At 46.5% G+C, this 22,966-nt stretch overlaps 2 protein-coding genes across 7 annotated transcripts in view; both read right to left on the reverse strand.

Annotated features, from left to right (window-relative positions):
- Positions 1-654: 654 nt before the first annotated feature.
- On the reverse strand, positions 655-1,349 carry LOC132539436 (small nuclear ribonucleoprotein G-like). Its single transcript, XM_060194673.1, has one exon. It carries the CDS (start codon positions 1,347-1,349, stop codon positions 1,119-1,121), a length of 231 nt encoding a protein of 76 aa, XP_060050656.1. The 3' UTR covers positions 655-1,118.
- Positions 1,350-1,644: 295 nt separating this feature from the next.
- Positions 1,645-22,966, reverse strand: part of ABCD2 (ATP binding cassette subfamily D member 2) — a 39,678-nt gene continuing 18,356 nt past the window's right edge. For 2 of the 6 annotated variants that reach the window (XM_060194664.1, XM_060194665.1), the window contains exons 6-12: positions 21,096-21,241; positions 13,572-13,717; positions 11,438-11,522; positions 9,055-9,180; positions 5,995-6,152; positions 2,009-2,097; positions 1,645-1,808 (exon numbers count right to left, since the gene is read on the reverse strand). In XM_060194664.1, coding sequence (XP_060050647.1) covers positions 1,656-1,808; positions 2,009-2,097; positions 5,995-6,152; positions 9,055-9,180; positions 11,438-11,522; positions 13,572-13,717; positions 21,096-21,241 — 903 coding nt within the window. In that variant the 3' untranslated portion in view covers positions 1,645-1,655. Of the gene's footprint in view, positions 1,878-1,953; positions 2,303-2,678; positions 6,153-9,054; positions 9,181-11,437; positions 11,523-13,571; positions 13,718-21,095; positions 21,242-22,966 lie in introns of those variants that run through there. The other 4 variants (XM_060194668.1, XM_060194669.1, XM_060194666.1 and 1 more) reach the window with 3 other exon arrangements.

Here is a 22,966-nt window from a genome sequence, read left to right on the forward strand (position 1 = left end):
CTTCACCCCATCTTGGATGGAGTTTGAAGGAATCATATTAAGTGAGATAAGTCAGAAAGAGAAGAATGAAGATGGGATGATCTCATTCATGGATAGAAGTTGAAAAATACTATCATGACACCAACCTGCCTTCCCTGGGCAGATGGCCTCACTAGTATCTCCTGAAATCCCACCTCTCTGGGCTCCTACCACACTAGGGAAAGGTAGAGACAGTCTGGGAGGTATGGATTGACTTGTCAACATCCATGTCCAGAAGAGAAGCAATTACAGAAGCCAAACCTGCCACCTTCTGTACCCCACAGAGATCTTTGGTCCATGCTCCCAGAGGGATAAAGAATAGGAAAGCTTCCAGTGGAGGAGCTGGGATATGGCTCGCTGGTGGTGGGAGCTGTGTGAATTGTGCCCCTCTTATCCCACAATTTTGTCTATCAGTATTAAATCACTAATAATAATAATAGTAAAGAGAAGCTGAGGAGGCCAGGCAGTAGCACAGTGGGTTAAGTGCACATGGAGAAAAAGCACAAAGACCGGCCTAAGGATCCCAGTTCGAGCCCCCGGCTCCCTACCTGCGGGGGGGGGCGGGTCGCTTCACAGGCAGTGAAGCAGGTCTGCAGGTGTCTATCTTTCTCTCCTCCTCTCTGTCTCCCCTCCTTTCTCCATTTCTCTCTGTCCTATCCAGTAACAATGACAACAACAACAATAATAATAACAACGATAAACAACAAGGTCAATAAAAAGGGAAAAAATAGCCTCCAAGAGCAGTGGATTCGTGGTGTAGGCACTGAGCCCCAGCGATAACCCTGGAGGCAAAAAAAAAAAAAAGAGAGAGAGAGAAGCTGAAAAATAAGAAAACACAAAGCAGAACTTGGACTGGGTTTGGTCTATTGCCATAAGTAAAACGCTCTGAGGTGGGGGGAGGGTTCAGGTCCTAGAACAAGATGGCAGAGGGGGGCCTAGTAAGGGTTGAATTCCTTTTTTTTTTTTTTTTACTATTACGAAAGTTTATTTAACAAAACTCAGTAAGAAAATGTACATAACCTAATTTTTATATCAAACTGAAAAGATGCAGTGGAAGAGGGAACATGTTGAACAGTCTCCTTGCTGACCAGTCATTGTGTTTATACTCGTTCCAAGGCTTCTAACATGATGATGCTATTTCCACGTGTTACCACCATTCCAGTATTGTTCTTTTGCCCACTGTTTGCCATTTTCACACATTCATCTACCACAAGGTTCATAAACAGGTCAAATCCCTGCAGAATTCCTTGGACATGTCTACCGCCATTTAGTTTCAATGACGACTTCTTGTCCATAATTTTTTTCAATTCAGGAGGATGAGCCTTGCTCATGGTGTCTACTGTACGAGCTCAAAAACACTTTCCAGACAAAATTCGTGGCTTCTTCCATGCTCCCACAGTGGGGGCTGAATTCTTAATGTGGACAACCAAGAAATATTATGCATGTCCAAACTATTGTATTTCATTGTTAACTGTAAACCATTAATCCCCCCAATAAAGAAAAAAGAAAGAAAAAGTCCTGAGAATTACTGTGTACTTAACACACTTGAGCATTCTTCCCTCTAATTTTAATTTGGAACAGAAAACAGAAAGATGACAGGCTATGGGGAGCTCAGAGGAGGGCAGGCGGTGGTGCGCTCAGCTGTGTGTACACACACGACCATGCTCATGGGGCCGGATTGGAGCCACTGCTCCCCAACTGCCAGGGGGTGCTTCACAAGTGATGGAGCAAGATCTGCAGGTGTCTGTATCTACTGCTTCTTCTATGTCTCCCCTTTCAGTTTCTCTGTCCTATCAAATAAAGTAGAGGGGAAAATGGCCAAGGGTTCACAGTGCTGGTACCGAGCCCCAGTGACAACCCTGGTGGCAAAACAAAACAAATAAAAAACAAAGAACAAAACAAAACACCTGCCAAAAGCTTAGAAAAATGCATGACCATCAATTATTATCTCTTTATTCTCTGTAAAAAAAAAAAAATTGAAGAGCTGTACCTGCTGATTTGCCTTCTTGGCTGCAATAAGACAGCAAAGGAAATAGCACACAGAAAGGGGGTGTTCCCGTGGCTCCAGGAGCTTCTGATCTGCGATGATGAAGAGGCCAGCCAGGCTGAGCCAGTGCGCACAGGAGGCTGGTGTGCTTGGACACCCCCAGACACACCCACACTCAGCTGCCTTATCACTGAGGGCATTTCTCTACAGACCTTCCTTAACAACATCACCTTGGCTTTGGAAATATCACAAGAAAGATGGTAAAGTAGCTCTGTGCTTGGCAGTCAGGGAAGGCACCTGAGTGGAGAAGAGATCTTCCTTTTAATAAAAACAAATGTGGTGTATTGCACCAAACTAAAGGACTCTGGAGTTGGAGGGAGGGCTCAGGTCCTGCAACGGGATGGCAGAGGAGGACCAGTGGGGGTTGAATTATTATGTGGAAAACTGGGAAATGTCACACATGTACAAACTATTGTATTTTACTGCTGACTGTAAACCATTAAGCCCCCAATAAAGAGTTTTTTGTTTTTTTTTTAAATGATGCATCTGCCTAGAACATCATCATGTGGGAGGCACTGCAAATGTAGCCCCAGAACCTCGGATGCTCTGGCTCTGTGAAGTGCTGGAGACAGCTTGTTTGTTGTCCACACAGCAATTATATCAAAAGCATCTCTTTTATCAAGTGGTTTAATCATTACGATCACTTTCTGCACAGTTGAGAAGTAGGTAACATTCTCTGGGGCTGGACCCCCAACTGTAACACATTTTTCTGGGTATATGGAGTAGAAAAACTATTCCAAAGATATTTTAATAAGCCAAGCCTAGTTCAAATATGAAATCACATTTGAAACCAAATTCTCAACTAGAAAAATGTCCATGTATATTATTACCAACTGACCAAAATTTGACACAAAGACAAAATTGCTGCCAAGGGAAAGATAAGCTCATTGTAAACAGATGTCAAGTTAAGTCAGATTTCAAGTTATCTCATCCTTGAGATTTCTGGAGAGGAGCTTTTACACATCATCTTGTTTATGAGAATAAACACTTTAGACTCATACTTGGCATTAACATAGTTTCATAGCATGAGCAGCATCTTTTTAGGATGCAGTTTGTTTTCCAAGTTTAAAACTTATCAAAGATGTACATTTGCAAATCAAGCTTCCAAAATTTATAGCTATTTTTTCTTTTGTTTGTTTATTTATTGGATAGAGACATAAAGAAATTGAGAGGGGAGCAGGCAGTAGAGAGGGAGAGAGACAGGCATCTGCAGACCTGCTTTCACTGTTCATGAACCCCTCCCCCCACCTCCAGTGGGTGGGGACCAGGGGCCTGAACCCAGATTTTGTTCACTGTAATGTGTGCACTTAACCAAGGGTGCCACCACCTGCCACCCAATTTATATATAACAAAACAAGTCAAAATTGTGGGCAGGTAACATGGTAAATATTTCTTCCTCCATTCTTGGCTATCTTCAAAAGTGGCTATTTAATTTCTTGCTCCTCTTTCATAAGCTAGAACTCTAAGATTAGTCAAACATGGACACTGTAGGGACAATTACATGGAATGTAAATACAAAACAAGTCCCAGACCTTCCCCCCTCTCTCCAGGTGTGGCGACACTGGCCCAAGAAAATCCAGAAAATAAACAGGCACAAAAAAAGCTGTTAGAAACACATTTCTCTTGTAACTAGAACATTTGCACTGCTGGTTGTACAGTGTCTGCACAGCATTTCACACATCCCTGAATCCTGTGCGTGGCCAAGGAGTTTGTAGACTTCAGCTCCATTAGCATTATCAGTAAGGGCTAGTTACAAGCCTAACTGTTGTTAAAAGTCAACAAAGAGGACCCTAAACACTTTTGTTTTCCTAACTATAAAATTAAGGCATAAACATTATGTACACATTTGAAATGAGGACTTTTCATTTTCTTGTACCTTTAAAAGTTGACATAAGACACTTGTTTCAGACGTTATAGCAGTCTAACCGGAATCATTGCTAGCACTGAAGTTGAGACTAATTTTCTACAGTCTGTTTTGTACCACCTGCTTCTCAAACCTTTTGACACCTGTCTTCATTTTCAAGTAGGAAATAGTAGTGCCTGACAGGTGAAGAAGTGAGTAGCTAGCAATACTAACAGAAAAAAAAAAAGGAAGTGCTGATTGTGATTTTATATTGCATTTCTTCACAGACGGCTCCTGCCTGCATTTGTGAGTAATTAAAAGCATCCCAGAGACTGGGAGATAGCTCCACATATCAGAGCACAGGATGTGTGCTGAAGGCCCCCAAGGCACCAAGTTCAACCAAGGCACCACCATAAGAGCTGAGTGGTGCTCTGGTCTCTTTCTTTCATTAAAATAAAATGTGAAAAGCACCCAGTTGGCATGGCAGATGTGACATGTGCAATTGTGTGAAGTCCCACACGCGACCACAGACGGTTTGGGCATTCTGCCTGGGAATGGAGAGACCAGGGTGTTGGTGAGGACTGGGATTCCGTCACAGGCAAATCCACACAGGGACACTGCTCAGGCCCCATCTGCTAAGATGGGCTCGCAGGGGCTGTGGGCGACAGTGCCACCAAGCTCTGGAAAGTGAGGGCTGTGTCCGAACTGGCTCATGGGAGCTTTCCACACTGATTTCTGCTCTGTCTGTGGTGCAGTGAGCTGCCCTCTGGCTGCTGGTCACAGAAGTGTCTGTTGCTGCAGGAAGGTTTGTGACTTTTCTGCTGTCTCAGCCCATAGACCGACCTCTTTTCCTTCATCCTTAGTCCCACACCCCCACCCCACTTTGTAAACAATGGTCAGCTGACAGTAACACCACCACCACCAAATTTGCTTTTGTTTCCCATCTAGCCCAACTTGTATTGCTGGGGTAGAGAAACCCAGTTAGAGTTCACAAGTCCGAGTGGAATTAGCACTGATTGGGGACTCCTTGATTCCAGAAGTAGTGCCTCGATGGATCCCATCATTCAGGCAAGTCTGAGCAACAGCTTTCTCAAAATGAGGAAGCATGACATGTGCTCCCCAAGACTGCCACACGGCTTAGATGCACTGAGTGCACTGAGCTGGAGTCCAAAGGCACCTTCTAGGGGATCTTGCCCCAAGATTCTGAACCATGGCTGAGTCCCATGATGGTACTGCTATTTCAGAACTGCATGGTCCCTCCTCTAGGCACAGAAACAAGCTCCTTTCTGGACAGACACTGAAGTCATGATGCTGCCAGCAAGGAGTCGGCTGGGCTGAGACCAGCACAGGACACTCCTTTGTCTTGGCAGCTTTCCTCACACAAGGAGAGCTCAGGGACTACGCATATGGATGGTTCTCTAACACTAGTTCACGATAGGCTCACACAAGACGGTCAGCATCTAAAATGAAAGGGGGTGCTCCCTGTGTGTGCCACCCATCTCCCCTTGTGCCACAGCCCTTGGGAAATCCATTCTAAATGGAAAGTGCTTGTCAGCCATTCCGTAATCAGGCTCACCTGACATGCGAACAGTGAGGGGGTGGCAACGGAGAGAAGTTTCAGTCATTTGGTAACAGAGAGGGCTGGCAGGAGACCCCGACCTGCCATCTCATGCCCAGGCGCTGCTGTGAGTCGACCTCCTCGAGGTGCCTCCCATGTCAGTAAGCCCTTCCCATACATCATGCACTCTGGCCAGCCTAGTACTCACCAAGCATTCACCCAAGAAATCCTGTTTCACAGCTGAATCGGCCAGGAGTCAGTGTCAGTGTGGTGACTAACCCTACACAATGTGTGTGTTTGTTTTTCTGTGAGAAGTCGGGTCATGTTTTTCCCCAGGTGCTAATATCTCATGAAACACTTCCTGCTGCCTCAGCCTCTGGTGCTTAGCTTAATAGGGTACATGCAGTGAACACAGTGGCCCTGGGTCCTTAGCCTAAAGAGGGACTTTTGGGCACATATCAGCCTATTAGGATGTCTCATCTGCCTTTCGGGTGGTTTTCAGCACAGAGTCTTCACCCAGGATCTTACATAGCTCGTTGAGTCTCTGCTGCATCTTGGGGATCCCTGCCAGCTGTGATTCTAGCTTTTGCTTTTCTTCACTCAGGGTTAGGCGGATAGTGGTGTCCAGCTGTTCAAAGCGCCAGCCTCCTTCCCCATCAAACTGCAGGAGATGAGTATGGTACTTCCTGCACAACCAAATTAAGATGATGTTAGCAAGGAGTGGGAAAGGTCACTGTTCAGGAGCTGGGTGGCAGCACAGTGGGTTAAGCGCAGGTGGTGCAAAGTGCAAGGACGGGTGTAAGGATCCCAGTTTGAGCCCTTGGCTCCCTACCTGCAGGGGTGTTGCTTCACAAGTCTTTCTTTCCCCCTCTCTGTCTTCCCCTCCTCTCTCCATTTCTCTCTGTCCTATCCAACAACGATGACATCAATAACAACAATAAAAAGGCAACAAAAGGCAAAATAAAATATAAAAAATTTAAAAAAAGAAAAGCCACTATGCTTACAAAATTAGCATTCTAGTCATTAGACAGCTGAGGAGACATATCCAGGAGCCAGTTTCACATCTGACTTCCAAGTATCTCTCAAAAGGTCTGGGGTTACAGCTTTTAATACTGACGTCCAGAATCTCTAGGACATGTTACTGCTTATTGTCAAGCTACTTGGTATTCTGTGTACTGACTGCAGAGGGAGGCTGCTTCTGCTTCTGCTTCTCTGGTCTTAGTAGCCCTGCCTGGCTCTAGCTCTCAGGCATAGCACACAGCAAAGCAGCTGAGGAGGGGGATGAGGAGGTGGTTACAGACAGAACAGTTATGGAAAGAAAGTGCCAATGCCCAAACACACTGTCCATTCTTGATGTAACTGAACTCCTCAAACATTTTCACAAATGGACCCTGGCAGAAATCTCCCAAAGACTCTTCCATGATCTCCTGTGACTTGCTCTTCTCAGATGCCGGCTCAGGCCCAGGAACACAGAGAGCAACAGAAGGTGCTCTGTGCCAGGACCAACCTGAGGGACAGTGAGGACAGGCCCTGGGCTGTGGGCAGGCGAGAGGCGCCCTGGGAGCTGCCTTGCTGCAGGGAGTTGCCGCATCTCATCTCCATGCCCACCTACCTCCTTCTGGCAGTCTTTCACTGGGCGCTCCCTTCTCGGGGCTCCCATCTGTTAGCGTCTACTGCACTCAAAATACAAAGTGGTTTGTCCCTCCTCTTAAACAGGAGATGGGCGTCACACTTCTGAATTAGGCTCTGGTGGCTGCGGCAGACTCAGCCTGAGTGTCTGCCGTGCCATGCAGTCCAGGCCGTCTGCTCTCGGGCAGACCCCAGCCTGCCCAGCCTCTGCCTGCCACCTGCATCCTACCTGCCTATGGACTATGCCTCTGGCCATCCAGCACACACAGCCCTCCCCACACTGTGCTCTCATGGCAGGCGTCTTTCACCCTGACTGACTGCTCCACCCCTCTGCCTATCCATCTGCTGACAGACGCTGGTTTCTTCCCAATTCTGCGGAAGATGTGGCATGGCAGAGAGGGGGAAACCAGGCGGGCCAGACTGTAAGAGTGAAGCCACTCTCCCGCTGAAGGCAGGGTCCTATCTCCCATGCTTAGGCCCCTCCAAAAATGAACCTCCAGCAGGTGGAGCCCTACCACATATAAGTTGAGAACAATGTATTTCTAGCTTAAGGGGAGAAGTGAAAATGTGGAGATGCTGTTATCAAGCTTGAGTGCTGAGACAACAGAAAGAAGAACAAAGAATGGCTGGTCAGCCAAGAGGGGGGTGATGGCACAAATGCACTCCACTTGTCTCGACCTCCTAGAACTTCTCCATAACCTGGGGCCTAGCCAGTGGCATCCTTGGTGGTGGGGTGTGGGGAGGAGCGGGGCTCCCTAGAGGCTGTCCTTAGGCATGGTGACATCAGCTTCCTGGCTGACAGTGACATATCCTGACTCTTCCCTGGCAGGCTGTCTGGATGGGCAGAGGTAGTGCTTGGTCTGCCTTAGACAGAGGGGTTTAAGAGACACTGGGGCATCTCAAGTGGGCTCCTGGATTAAGCCCACAGACTTCCTTCACAGACAGGAGAGTGCTTAGATTTGATGGCACTGTAATTCCATCCAGGGCTCCAGTAATTTAATAAGCTCTGAAATTTCAGACCTCTCCAGATACTGGCGTAGAACTACATCTTTGCAATCAACAATTACTCATTTGTTGTCATGAGAAAATGTAATAATCTTTTCCCTCTTCATAAATCTTCTCAGGGAAAATGAGAATTTCATCTAGGGAGAAAGGATAGACAGAAATGACAGATTTCTACAGTCTCCATTAGGTAGCTTAATTCATAAAGTAGAGCCAGCGAACAGTGCTGATTTTGTGATAAATTGTACCATGGGTAGCTGCAACTGAAAATATGCTTTTCTTGTCAAATGGTAGAAAATTAAGGATTTTGTTATTTGCTTTAAAGTTACTGGTCTGGGGGCTGGGCGGTGGTGCACCAGTTAAGCATACTTCTTACTAAGTATAAGGACCTGATTTCGAGCCCCCGGTCCCCACCTGCAGGGGGGATTACAGATCTCTCTCTCTCTTCCTCTTTCTATTTCTCCATCCTCTCTCAATTTCTCTGTCCTACCTAATAAAAATTAGAAAATGAAAAAGGAGTGGTGTATTTGTAGCACCAGCACCGAGCCCCAGCGATAACCCTGGTGGCCTAAATAATAATAAATTATTGGTCTACACTACACACTTACTAAAATGCCTAAAATATAAAGCTGGACCACACCCGAGTTGGTGAGGGTGGGGCAGAAAGGGCTCTCAGAGGTGGTGGTCAGGGCGGGGAGGTGCCAGAGCTCACAGCCAGGTGAAGGCCAGGGGAAAGGACAATTCACCACCCAGGAGCTTTCACACGGTGCTGGGGCTTGCACCCAGGTCTCAGGCGTGAAGTGGGCTCTCCCACTGAGCCTCCTCCCTGGCCCCCTGGTCTTCAGAACGGCAGCACTGCGCGTTTCCCAGCCACTGTGGCCGGGATCTCTGGGCACCAACAGAAAGGCAGGTGGGAAACGGGTGTTCAGGATGGGAGGAAAGCCCTGGAGCACTCACCAGAGGGAGGGCCGGTGCGTGATGGACAGCAGGGAGATGCCAGCACCCTTGGCTGCCTGGAACATCTTGCCCTCCACGTCGATGCTCACAGCACTGGTGCACTCGTCCAGCAGTGCATACTTGGGCCTGAGAGGCAGGGAGAAGGGCGGGCTGGCGGGTGCCCTCCACATGTCTGTCTGCATGGGGCCTGCGTGCCAGCTGTGAACTCTACTGGATGTCACCTTCAGGGGTCAGGCAGGGACCCAGGGACACACAAGTGGGAAGCAGGACCCGCGGGACTGCAGCCTGGCCAGCCAATGACACTGCAGGGTTGACTGACAGGGCCAGACACATCCCCCTCCACAGTGACACTGCAGGGGTGACAGGGCCAAGCACAGCCCCCTACACAGGATGGCACAGCTCAGACTGAGAGATGGGCGCTGCCATTCCTAGGGTTCAAGTTTGCTCAGCAGCTCTGTTCCCCAGGCCAGTACTAATTCCACAGGAGCACAGCAGGACCCAGGAGCTCTGCCATCACCCCTGAGTGAGGACTGCAGGGAGCACCGGGCACTACCCCAGAGTGAGTGCTTCAGGGATCACTGGACAATGCCTCAGAGTGAGGACTGTGGAGAGCACAGGTCCCTGTCCTGAACCTGGAGGACTGTCAGGAGGAGACCTGGTCTGCAGCCTGTGGTCTGGCAATGGGCTGGTTACAACATCCTTCTACAAAGGTCATTGCCTTGTTGAGCATGGGGACCTGCACAGTCAGCAGGAGGAGACACTGAGAGGCCACTGCAGTTTCTCCTCAGCATCGCCTGAGTGGGTAGAGCTGGCAGGGGTGCAGCCTGAGTGCCTGGGGCTTGGTGCTGGCAGGGGTGCAGCCTGAGTGCCTAAAGCTCAGGGCTAAGCTGGCTCCTGGGGCTGTGGGCACACCAGCAGGTCCCTAGCAGAGAAGCCTGCTGGGGCCCATGCCTCATGGTTAAGTCTTATTGGCTGAGACTGTTTTCTGAGCTAAGGGTCGAGTCAGCCTGTTACACCAACTTGCTTCTCAGACCTCTCTCTCTGTCTGTCTGTCTCTCTCTGTCTGTCTGTCTCTCTCTCTCTCACTCTCTCTCTCTCTCTCTCTGTAAATAAATCCTGTCTTCAAGGCAAGACTTATTTGATCACTTAAATCAGATAAGAGAGAAAGAGCAGCACACAGGGAAGAGAAGCCAGAGCGCCACCCAGCCTCTGTAGTGCTGGGGCTTGAACCAGGAGCCTCAGGCATGCAAGCCCTCCCCCAGCCCAGTCAGTGCCCCAGCCACTCACAGTTGCTTGTCTCTGCAAAAGCCAACCATTTTTCTCCCATGTTTTTTCTGCTTCTTTCCCTCCCTTCTCCCCTCATCCCCTCCTTTCTTTCTATAGAGACAGAGAAGGCAGGGGGCAGAGAGTGAAAGACACCAGGGCACCAATGCTTCCTTCAGTGCTTCAGGAGGGAGTGTGTGTGTCTGTGTACTGGAATATATTAAGTGATAGCTGGGATCTGGGACCAATAAAAGGAAGTAAACCACTAGAAAACACCCATCCTTGGATTTCCTTTCCCTTTCCCTGTGGGTGTCTCCTCTGAAGCATCAGTGGGCTTAGAGGAAGACCTAACTTGTCCCCTTAAAACAGGACTTCCCAGGCACCAGGTGGTAGCACAGCGGATTAAGCACACAGGGCGCAAAACACAAGGACTGTAAAAATCCAGATTTAAGCCCCTGGCTCCCCACCTGCAGGGGGTTCACTTCACAAGTGGTGAAGCAGGTCTGCAGGTGTCTATGTGTCTCTCCCCCTGTCTTCCCCTCCTCTCTCGATTTCTCTCTGTCCTATACAACAGCAATAATAACACCAACAACAATAATAACAATAAACAACCAGGGTAACAAAAGGGAAAAATAGCATCCAGGAGCAGTGGATTCATAATGCAGGCACTGAGCCCCAGCAATAACCCTGGAGGCAAAACAAACAAACAAAAAAAACCTCAAGACTTCCCTGGTCATTCTTTCAACAAAATCCAAATGCCTCAGAATGCCCCAGCGAGATGCTTAGCTCTCACCCAGGGAATCTGCTAGGCAGCACCACACCTAGGTTCATGCTCTCTCACTTGCCTTCAAAAATCAATCAATCAATAAAAGAGTGGTGAGACTTCTTCATACTTTCACATCAGTGGTAACCTTTCCAAATTTAGCAAGCATGGAGTGTGCTTCAGGTTTCTGTACTAATATCCTTAATTCTCCAGCTAACGTTACATAGCAGAAAAGGAAGAAAAGGAAAGATGTTTGTCATGCAAACAGTGATTTAAGAAATGAAAGTGGCCGGCTCCTTCTTGCTAAGGCCCAGCTCGCCGAGCCCCACTACAGGACACGGGGTGGGGAGAGCTCACTTGTGGTAGAACATGCGTGCCATGCCCATCCTCTGCTTCTCCCCTCCAGACAGAACGTCCTTCCAGTCCAGCACAGCATCCCAGCCTGCAAAGCAAGGACATGCTTACAGGGCAGGCACTATCACTTGCAACTCCAGGGACAGAGCAGAGGCTCAGACACTTAGCTTGCTCACAGCTAGACGTTTGTTTCAGACTTGTCCTGTTGGTGCTGCTTCCATAGGTCGGCCGTGTGTGTGTGTGTGTGTGTGTGTGTGTGTGTGTGTGTGTGTGTGTGTGTGTGTGTGTGTGTGTGGTGTGTATGTGTGTGTGTGTGTGTGTGTGTGTGTGTGTGTGTGTGTGTGTGTGTGTTTCCGCACGGTCTCAGCTGTGCTTGTGTGGGAGAAAGAGCACCTGGTTTGCGGCTGGATCAGAGCCTAGGCCTCTCTATGGGTGCCTGCATGGCCTCTTTCTGCACACCCTAAGTCTGAATTCTTATCACACAAGTATTCAGAAAGCAAGATTCATGTTTAACAATGGAATAGATAATACATATTGCTATACACTCACACCCAGAATATTTCTTCAATGAAAACCAAATTGTAGGACTTGTGTGTCTCTGTGTGCATGTAACTACAAATTTGTGAAGACACATCTCCAGAAATGGAATTATGAGACTTTGATTTTCTAAGTTATACATTCTTTATTATCCTTAAAATATTAATAGTTTGTAAAAAGGTTTATGTAAATGAATGAATGAACGAGCAAATGAATGAATGAGGAGGGAGGGCAGGGAAGACCAGAGCCCAGCTAAGCTCTGGCCTAAGGTGGCATGGGGAATGAATCTGGAAGTGGCCTCTGGGCCTCTGGCATGATGACTCATTCTCTAATAGGCAGAGCTGTCTCCCAGCCCTAAAATGTCAGTAATTTTATAGCCTACCTTGAACTTGTAATCAGAAAAAAAGAGATTAGTCTGAAACAAAGCCATGAGGCCTGTCAGTAAGACAGCCATAGCAAATCTTTCCCTGAAGTGGGAATGTCAGAAGTAGGAGGGATCAGACAAAACCTGGGTTTTAAAGAAGGAGTGGTGACCAAAGGAACTTAGGACAACATTTCAAAATCGCAGTTTTGCTCAAGGCTTCATTTTGCCATCCCCCAAGCCCAGACTCTGTGGCCTCTTCTTTCTCCTTCAGCTGAATGTTCACCTTTACTAAGGTGTCCGTGTAACCTTAATCAAAGGAAGAGGGAGCAAGGAGAAAGCATTTGGTTTTCAGTGGACTTGAGTGAAAAGGAGGGTTTCCTCTATTCTCTACACTCACCAGTGTGTGTGTGTGTGTGTGTGTGTGTGTGTGTGTGTGTGTGTGTTTGTGTGTGGTGCTGTGCATTTGCTTGGGATTCTTCTATTTAAAGACATATGCTTATTAATTTACATTTGGAAAAAATCTCAGAATACCATTTTATCTAAAGTTCTTCTAATGAAAATATTGAAGGAATATTTTGTTTATGACTGAATTTTGTAACATTCATGAAACATAAGTGAGTTTTGAAAAATAGGCTCAGATTACCACACAGTGGAGAAACATCCTGGGCTTCAAACAGTATTTTTCCTCTGTCAACAGAGAACAGGACACAAGAAGAAAGAGGGTGAAGGGGGACTGGTGGCCACAGCAGAGTGGAGTCATCATGCTCAAGTGGCCTGTGGTGATGGGGGCTGGGAGCATCGTCCCTCCCCGGGGGCTCCGTTCCTGAAGCTGCACCATCCACATTAACCTGATCATAAGCACATCTGTGCAATGGGGTGGGCTGCCCCCTCCAGATGATATACTTAAGTGCCCCCTACTCTAGATGACTGGCTGAGGTGGTTCTCCCCCTGGATGATACGGCTGAAGTGGGCCTCCCCCACCCTAGCCAGATGATATGGCTGAGGTCTTCCCCTCTGGATGATATGGCTGAGGTGGGCCTCCCCCCACCCCAGCCAGATGATATGGATGAGGTTTCACTCTGGATGATATGGCTGAGATGGGCCTCCCCCCTACCCCCAGATGACATGGCTGAGGTCTCCCCCTCTGGATGATTGGCTTAGGTGGGTGCCCCTCTGGACCATGTGGTAGAGGCTCTGCTTGGACTCCTGAGGAGGCATCATGCAGGGGGCCCTTACCTCCCTCCCTCTGGACGATGTGATAGAGGTGGACACTGTGCAGTATGCTCTCCAGATCCTGGTCAGTGAGGCCCTTGTCCTGCATGTCCTCCAGTGAGTCGGGATAGATGACCTGGTCTCGCAGACTTCCCAGAGACATGTAGGGTCTGCAGGCAGCAAGCACAGGGAGCCCTGTCAGAGCCTGTGGGTGACTCCCAGGATGCCCTGAGACCGTGACAATCCAGTCCACTCCCTGGACAGTCTGTGGACCAGTGGTGAGTCTGTCCTGGTGGCAGGAACAAGTCCACAGTGTGCCCAGAAGCTGGGTCAGGGGGGCAGTGGGCCTTTCAGCAGGCACATGCCAGACCCCAGCATGGGTGCTGTGTCTGCCCGCCACCTACAGCCAGCCCCCCTCACAGCCTTTCTCCTGTGCCAGGGCCCAGACCTGCAGCTTAAGGGATCTCAGGTTTCTTGATGCAGACTGTGGTCTACATAATTGATAAACACCGAGTGCACTTTACTAAGCTTTCCTTTCTGGACAGACAGACCCAGTTGAGCTGCCCCAAACAGCTCCTCGAGCTTACTGCCAGGCACACAGGAGCTTCTTGCTGGGTCTGAGGGGAGTTGTGCTGCACATGGCCAGCAAGGGAAGAGGCTGTGGGGAACAGTGACAGAAAAGGAGCATTAAGATTTTGGCAAAATGCAAAATCAGTCCTATTTGTATGAAGAGATAATTAGACCAACCCATATGCCACGTTGCCTGCCAAGTTCTTGCTGTCTCTATCAAAAATAAGTGTGTGTGTGGGGGGAGAATTAAAGAAATGAACAGAACTGGGAGTTGGATGGTAGCTCAGCAGGTTAAACACAGGTGGCACAAAGCGCAAGGACCGGCATAAGGATCCCGGTACAAGCCTCCGGCTCCTCACCTGCAGGAGAGTCACTTCACAAGTGGTGAAGCAGGTCTGCAGGTGTCTATCTTTCTCTCCCCATCTCTGTCTTCCCCATCTCTCTCCATTTCTCTCTGTCCTATCCAACAACAAGGGTATCAAGAACAACAACAATAATAACTACAACAATAAAAAACAACAAGGGCAACAAAAGGGAATAAATAAATACTAAGAAAAAATAGAAAAGAAAAAAAAAGAAATGAATAGTACTGATTACTACACAGGAGGCACCAAAATGTGGAATTTCCTAGTGTTGTCCCCATACTAGCATTTGTGAAGTGGGGCTTGGGGGTGGCAACTTCACTACAATGAATTTATCCGCACAAGATCTATCTTCTGAGACGAAGCCTGGCTACTTCTTTCCATCTGACCCGCATGTTAGCATTGCTAAAGTATCATAAGGTATGAGTTGAGGAATGCTGAAGGGATTTCACAATTTCTTAGGAATCCTGGCTTCCTGGCTTGAAAACTGAGCCCCACTGCATGTTTTTCTGGAGATTCAGTTAACAAACAAGCCATCCCATTGCTTAACTAGAACATTTCCCCCTGAGTAGCTGATAATTTTTTTTTCTTCTGTTCACTACATAACATTATTAGAGCTCCATTCAATCAAAATCTACTCCTTTTGCTCTGAAAACAACAGCTGCATCAAGTTTCTCTACCAAGAAGAGAAAATCAGGAGTTCTTAGAAACATCTGTGACTTTTTGATAACTGAAACCCAATTCTACATTCAAATCACACCTTTTTCTGCTGCACTCACACTTCACTGACCTTCTCTTGCTACAAGTTAACACAGGGAGATATTTGAGAATATGCTAATGAGCATATTATCTGACAAATGTAGTTGTTTTAAAAGAGCAGCTTATTTCTTAGATGACAGAGACAGAGAGGCGGAGGAGCAGAGAGAGGGAGTGAGAGGACCCCAGCACGGAAGCTGCCTTCAATGTGGAAGGGGCCAGAATTGAACGTGGTCACGCACACAGCACAGCTGTGCACTACCCAAGTGAGCTTTTTTTGCTGGCCCAAATATGGGCATTTTCAGATAGGTTCTAACAACTTTCCTTTAAGTCGTAAAGCTTATAAGACTATTTTCAAATGTACTTGAAAAAAAAAAAAAACCTGATCACTTTTAGAGTGGGGGCACAGCAGTGGTGCAGTGGTTGAGCACACACATTATCCATCTCCATCAGCATCAGCATCACCATTACCCATTACCCATCACCATCACCTTGCTCGAGGACCAGCTCTGAGCCCCCACCCCCCCACCTGCAGGAGGCAAATGTTTGTTCCTTCCCTCCCCATTTCTATCTGCCCTATCTAAGGGAAAAAGGGGCACTAGGAGCAGTGCATTCATCACACAGGCACCAAGCCCCAGCGATAACCCTGGTGATGATAAAAAGAAAAGAAAAGAAAGAGAGAAAGAAAGAAAGAAAGAAAGAAAGAAAGAAAGAAAGAAAGAAATTTTACTGATGAAAACAACTGCCGTGCAAGTCATTATTTTCCTAATAACATGTTTTGAAAAAAAATTTTAGAATGAAGTAAATGACTGTTACACTTAAACCCTCCGTGTGTGTGTGTGTGTGTGTGTGTGTGTAAATTCTGTGCTTTTTTAAAATCTCTTAGGAGATTTGAAAAGTGATAATAACTTCATGTTTTTAGCAGTAAAATAAAATGACCTTTAATAGTAACTAGTATTTTATGACTGAAGGGGTCTTGTAGGCATGATTCTAATTTTTTTCATTTTTTTCCCAGAAAGATGGAGAAGGGTGAGGGGGCAGGAGGGAGAGAGACACACACACACACTACAGAACTGCTCTGCTCAGAGCTTCCCCGGGCACTGCCTATGGTGCTCCCATGTGGCGCTGGGGCTCACACTGGGTCCTTGCACTCAGTAAGGCGCATTCTCTGACCGGTGAGTCATCTCCGGGTCCCTCACAGTAATTATTTGAAAAGCACCTTAACCGAGGACCGAGTGGTGGTGTACCTGGTTGAACACACATGCTACAATGTGCAAGGACCCAGGTTCGAGTCCCCCGGCCCCACCTGCAGAGGGAAAGCTTTGCCAGCGATGAAGTGGTGTTGCAGATGTCTCTCTGCCTCCTCCTCCCCTCTCAATTTCTGGCTATCTCTATCCAAGAAATAAAGAAAATCATCGTTTTTTTTTAAAAAAAACACTCTAGCCTTAAAATGGACTCATTTTTCCTTCTCAAATTTTATCTGACCTTTTTCTCAGGCAACAGTAAATTTCATAACTCAGAAAATACTTCCCAGTGATTTATGCTTGTTGCAAAATAACATAGGTCTCTCTGAGGATAAGCGGGAATCTGAGTACTTTCTGACTTCACCCATTTAAAAAGTGGGAAATAGACATAACAGAATTTGCATCTGGACCTTCAAGTATAGAGCTCAGCGGAGTTTTTCCATCTCTACTGAGATAAAACAAGGCAGAAGACTGTGTGTACAGTGTGTCATCGGCTCACAACACACAACATAATAACCACCAGCACCTACAGCACCCACCCACCACCACCTCTTCAGCATGCTGAACAAATTGAAGGTCTGCTGTCCTCACAACTCCTGAGGCTGTGATTCATTTCTGGACCTGTCAGCGCCCTTCCCCAGACCCCAGACTCTCCGTTTTCCTAGCTGGAAGTGGGCACACTAGAGCAGCACCTTTCCCCACCTGGCAGGCACCATTCTGCTCTGTTCCTACAAGATTGGTGGCTTTCCATGCCACAGAGTGAGTCCTCATGTAATACCCACAACTTTAAGCTAAGAGAGTTTAATGGAAGCAGGCCCTCTGGGTGATGTTTAATTCAGTGCAGGTTGGTTCTTTTCCTTATCTGTGACTTTTCTCATTAATAATTAGGAGATGAAAGGGCATGAAAGGAGCCATTATTTGAGGATCTGCTGTGAAAGTGGGATTAGGCAGTATTTCTCTACCCCCCTTAATATTTTATGTTATTTACTTTTGGATAGAGACAGAGAAAAATCAAGCAGGAAAGAAGAGATGGGAGGGAGAGACACCTGTAGCTCCGCTTCAATGCATATGAGGCTTTCTGACACCTGCATCCCCGCTTTACCACTTGTGAAGCTTCCCCCCTGGAGGTAGGGCCAGGGGCTGGAGCCCAGGGCTTGTGCAGGGCAATGTGTGTGCTCAAGAAGGTGCGGCAATGCCCAGACCCTGACAGGTGTCTCTCTCTCTGGTTCGTTTAGCATAGACCCTTCCAAAACCCTTCCACGTGGCCACAAAATGCATTCGTCTTCCTTGTGCCATCTCTGCAGGCACCACATCTTCCCTGGCTGGGACTTTGTTGTTCACTCGAACACTGGAGAATACTGTAAGTGCACATGGATTGTGGTCGCCTCTTGCAGTTGCTGATTTCTTTTTGCATTCATACCCAGCAGTGGGGTTCTGATTTTTTTTTTTTTTTTGCTCCCAGGGTTATCACTGGGACTCAGCACCTGCACTATGAATCCACTACTCCTGGAGGCTATTTCTCCCTTTTGTTGCCTTTATTGTTTATCGTTGTTGTTATTATTATTGTTGTTGTTATTGCTGTTGTTGGCTATGACAGGAAGAAATTGAGAGAGAAGGGGAAGATAGAGAGGGGGAGAGAAAGATAGACATCTGCAGACCTGCTTCACCACCTGTGAAGTGACCCACCTGCAGGTGGGGAGCTGGGGGCTCAAATCAGGATCCTCAGGCCAGTCCTTGTGCTTTGTGCCATGGGTACTTAACCTGCTGCGCTACCGCCCAGCTCCCGGGTTCTGTTCTTTGTCAAACGATTTTTCAGTGGGTTAATGGTTGACAGTACAGTAGCTGACACACATGTACCGCTTTCTCATCTTCCCGCATGAGGTATCTGCAGAACGCCAGTCTACATCCACAGAACTCGTCCCACTGGGTGCCGGGGCTCCCCCTGGGGGCTCCCTGACAGTAAGGTGCACACCCCGTGAGCTGTCTCCCACCCAGAGATCCAATCTCTTCTGCATGTGGTTATCCACTGCCTCAGCACCACTTCCTGAAGAGACTCCACTTTCCTCACTGAGCATTCCTGGCTAAGTTGAGCAGTTAGCTATATAGGTTTGTTATATTTTGTGTTTTTCAATGGGCTGTTCTGCTCCATAGGAGCACAGCTGTCTTTACGTTGGTACCATGCTATCTGGGTGACTGACCACAGCCCTGTAGCACAGCATACACCAGTAGGTATGACCCTCTGACTTTGTTGTTCTTTCTCAATTACTTCCGTCATTTGGGCTTCTTGTCTAATTCCAGATTCCAAATGGTTATCAAGATTTTTTTTTTTCTAATACTTCAAAAAGAAGGGCCAGATAGTGGCACACTCAAACAGCACACACGTCACTATGCACAGGGATCTACTTCACGCCCCAGCCTCCGCCCATGTTGGGGGTGATGGGGGTGGCATTGCATGGGTGGCAAAGCAGGGCTGTGAGTGACTCTGTCCCTCTCCCCTCCCTGATCTCCCCCTTCCTACCCAATTTCTATCTCTATTAAAAACAAACAAACCAAAAAAAAAAAAAAAAAAAAAAGAAGAAGAAGAAGAAGAAGAAGAAGAAGAAGAAGAAGAAGAAGAAGAAGAAGAAGAAGAAAAGGAGGAAAATGAAAAGGAGGAAAATGGCTACCAGGAATGGTAGATTTGTAATGCAGGCACTGAACCCTAGTGACAGCCCTGGTGGCAGCAAAAAAAAAAAAAAAAGAAGAAAGAAAAAAAAGGAAAGGAAAGAAAAAGAAAAGTGGAAAAAAGCCTTTAGAACTTTGATAAGGGTTGTGCTGGGTATATTCATGGTTTTTGCATAGCAGGGAATTTTACAAACACTAAGTCCTCGAATCCATGAACTTAGGGTGCTAAATAAGAATAGTGAGGTAGGAACTCTTTTCTGAAGAATCACCGATCTGAAATAGGAAGGATCTCAGTGTTTCACCACTGAGAATCATGTCAGCTTGTTGTATTTGACCTTTATTATTTTGTGTTATGTTCCCTCTATAAACCATGAAAGCATGATCATTTGGTAAATGCTTTCCATATAATGAGATGATCATGTGATCTCATCCTTCATTCTGTCAACACTGTGTCACTTCTCCTGCTTCACATGTGTCGAACCACCCTTATAGCTGCTGAGTTGTGATTCTTTCAAGTGCTGTTGAAGTCCGTTTGCTGACATGTTGAGAATTTGTTTCATGTCTTCATCAGGAATACTGGTCTGTAGCTTTCTCTTCTTGTAGTGTCTTTACCTAGCTTCAGTGGCAGAATATTGTTGGTCTCATAAAATCTGGAAGTGTTCCCTCCTCTTGATTTTGTTTACAGTACTTTGAGATGACTGGCGCTAATTCATTTCTGTGTGTATGTGTCACCCCTGGGGTTTCACTGCTATAAGTAGACTTTTTCAGACAGGAAGAGAAAGAAACACACAGATGGAGGAAGGGAAAGACACGACCACACCAAAGTTTCTTCCAATATGGTCGGGGTCAGGCTTGAACTTGGGTTGTATGCATAGTCCAAGTAGGCTATCTTTCCAGCCCAACTCTTCTTTGAAAAAAAGGGAGGTGGTAGCGCAGAAAGTTAAGTGCACATAGTGTGAAGCTCAAGGACCAGCGTAAGGATCCTAGTTCGTACCCATGCTTCATAAAACATCTTGTAGATACAAATCTAGTTCATACTGATAAAAACTTAACTTTGAGAGAATATAAAAAGTCCACTCTCTTACTTCTTTCCCTTTTATGTTCATAATGTCACAATTTACTTCCTTCTGTATTGTGTACTGGCTAACAAATTATACTACAGAGTAGCAGTTAAGTGGCAAACATACCACCTTATTATTGTGTTGGAGTATTTTGAATTCAGCTATAGAGCAGTGGTATAAACTTTGGACCAGATGCTATAATAATGTTTAAAAAAAACCTCTTTTTTTCTTTTTTTTAATTGCCACCAGGGTTATAGCTGGAGCTTGGTGCCTTCATAACAAACCCATGGTTTCTGGCAGTCAGTTTTCCCCTTTGTCTTTCTTTCTTTTTTATTAGATAGAACAGAGAGGAATTGAGGGGAAAGGGAGAGGGGGGAGGGGGACCTGCAGACCTGCAGACCTACAGACCTGCTTCACCCCTTATGAAGCCTCTCCCTTGTAGGCAGGGAGTGGGGACTTGAACCCGAGTCCTGGCACATGAAAATGTGTGAATTCAACCAGGTATGCCAACACCCAGCCCCCTTACAAAGACTTAAGACATGAGAGACCAGTTTTAGTACATACAACTGTAACTTGATGGAGAGTTTGTATACCAAACACTATCTTTCCTATGAGGAGAGATAAGCTACCATCTAATTATTTTGGGGGGATGAGTCTGCTATTTCCAATAGGAGCATTTGTAATCTTTGTTTATTACATAGAAATGACATGACAGTGGAAAGAAGCTGAATTGTCTCAAAGACTGTTAAAATCAAAGCAGTGATGAAACTTCACAAAAACTGAATCTATATTTCCCCATCAGACTCTCTGAACAAAACTGTGCTTCAAATGACAAACCGAAGAGCGCAAGAAGCATTGAGAAGAGGTCGCTGCTGTATATGGCAGGCCTACCTTTGCGGGATGTAGAACATGTGCTGGGGGGGTGGCTTGTAGAGCACGCCTTCGTACACCGGCCAGAGCCCACTCAGGATGCGGAAGAGAGAGCTTTTCCCACAGCCATTGGGGCCCGTGATCAAAAGATGCATCCCTTCTTGCACCTGCAGCAAGAAGCATTACCAGTGACAGCATGTAAAAGAAACCTAGTTTTAGGAGCTGTCAAGAGTACAGTAGCCTAGGATGGGAGGGGACCAGAGACAACAGACCGTGGTTGAGAACATTAAACCTAAAGCTCAGAGCATAAAATAATCCAATCCCAAGGGCAGTGGGCCTTCCTGAGAGATGAGTTGATTCTAATCCTGTTTTAGTCCCAGATGCATAAAATGTGCTTAGCAAAATAAGGCAGAAGAAGAGAGGGGATTCCATTTTAGTCTATGACTAAGGGTGGATTTAAAGCATATCTGTAGGGGACGGGTGGTGGTGCACCTGCTTAAGCACACATGTTATAATGCCCAAGGATCCAGGTTCAAGCCCCCATCCTCACCTGCAGAGAGAAAGCTTCAAGAGTGGTGAAGCAAGGCTGCAGGTGTCTCCCCTTCTCTCTCCCTATCTCCCCCTTCCCTCTCTATTTCTGGCTGTCTCTATTCAAATAAATAAATAAAAATAATAAGAAAATTAAAAAATAAAATAAATGTATACATAATCATCACTGAAGAAAAGGCTACTTATTGTATATTGATTTTTTTTTTTTTGTCCCCAGAGCACTATTCAGCTCTGGCTTATGGTGGTGTGGGAGGATTGAACTTGAGACTTTGGAGCCTCATCAGAGTCTTCATAACCATTATGCTACCTACCCTTTACCCTGTTGATGCTTCTTTTTGGATTTCTAACTTATTTATCATAAAACTTGTAACTGCTACCTGTCCCAAATCCCTTTCTCTACTCCATAGGACTGGACATTTAGTTGTCATCATGTGGTCTGTGAGATATAGTGAATAAAAAAAATAAAGAATAAAGAAAAGGAGTACCATTACAAGCTTCCTCTGCTAAGAATGAGTGACACTTTGGGATTGTGACTGAAAAATTCCTGTGGGGAGAAGTGTGAGAGGCTGACATCTGCAGGACACAGATGTGGCTTTGTGTGCTTATACAAAGTGTCTACATCTCTGTGCTGGAGCAGGTGCTGGGAGTATATCTGCCACTGATCAGGCTCCTGTGGGGACCTGATTCAGCAGGTGGGAGCCTTGTGCCTGACCTGGGTGGGGATGCCTTCACTCCCAAATGGAGCCCAGTGGAATACAACCTTCCGGTTGATGCTGGTGTTCCCGCAGGCTCATACATACTGAGCTCAATTTCCCAAGCAACATGTTAGAGAGCAAGACAGATGACCACGGCCACAGCAGACAGGCCTCTGCTGGGCCAGGACAGTGGCTGCTGCAAGGCCAGGCGATAGCCCTCCCACTACTGCTGCACTATTTTAACAAGGCTTGATTGCTCTTAATAAAGCATAGCTCCTGCTACTAAAACCTTTTCACTAAGAAACACACCTCTGTATGACATCACTCTTAAGTCTGGAAGTCAGCCTGTAGACACAGGCAAGATATAAACCTATGTGCACCCTGCTGCAGTATGCTCACCACTGAAAGTCAAACACCAATGGATGCCAATTTGATTAAAACAAAACAAAACCTCAAAGAAAATTCTGTGTAGAGCCTAGAACAATTAAGTTCATGATCTGCCATGCTTTTTCACTAAAGAAAAGAGTCCAGAAGTTTGATTTTATGTAAGTAGAAATATTTCTTAAAAATCTTTATACTTTCTTCTCAAGATTGTTTTAGCAATTCTAGGTCTTTTCTTGTTCCAGATAAACATTTGTAGCATTTGTT

This window comes from Erinaceus europaeus, chromosome 7 (genome assembly GCF_950295315.1).
Source record: "Erinaceus europaeus chromosome 7, mEriEur2.1, whole genome shotgun sequence".
In the NCBI taxonomy this organism is placed as follows: domain Eukaryota; kingdom Metazoa; phylum Chordata; class Mammalia; order Eulipotyphla; family Erinaceidae; genus Erinaceus; species Erinaceus europaeus.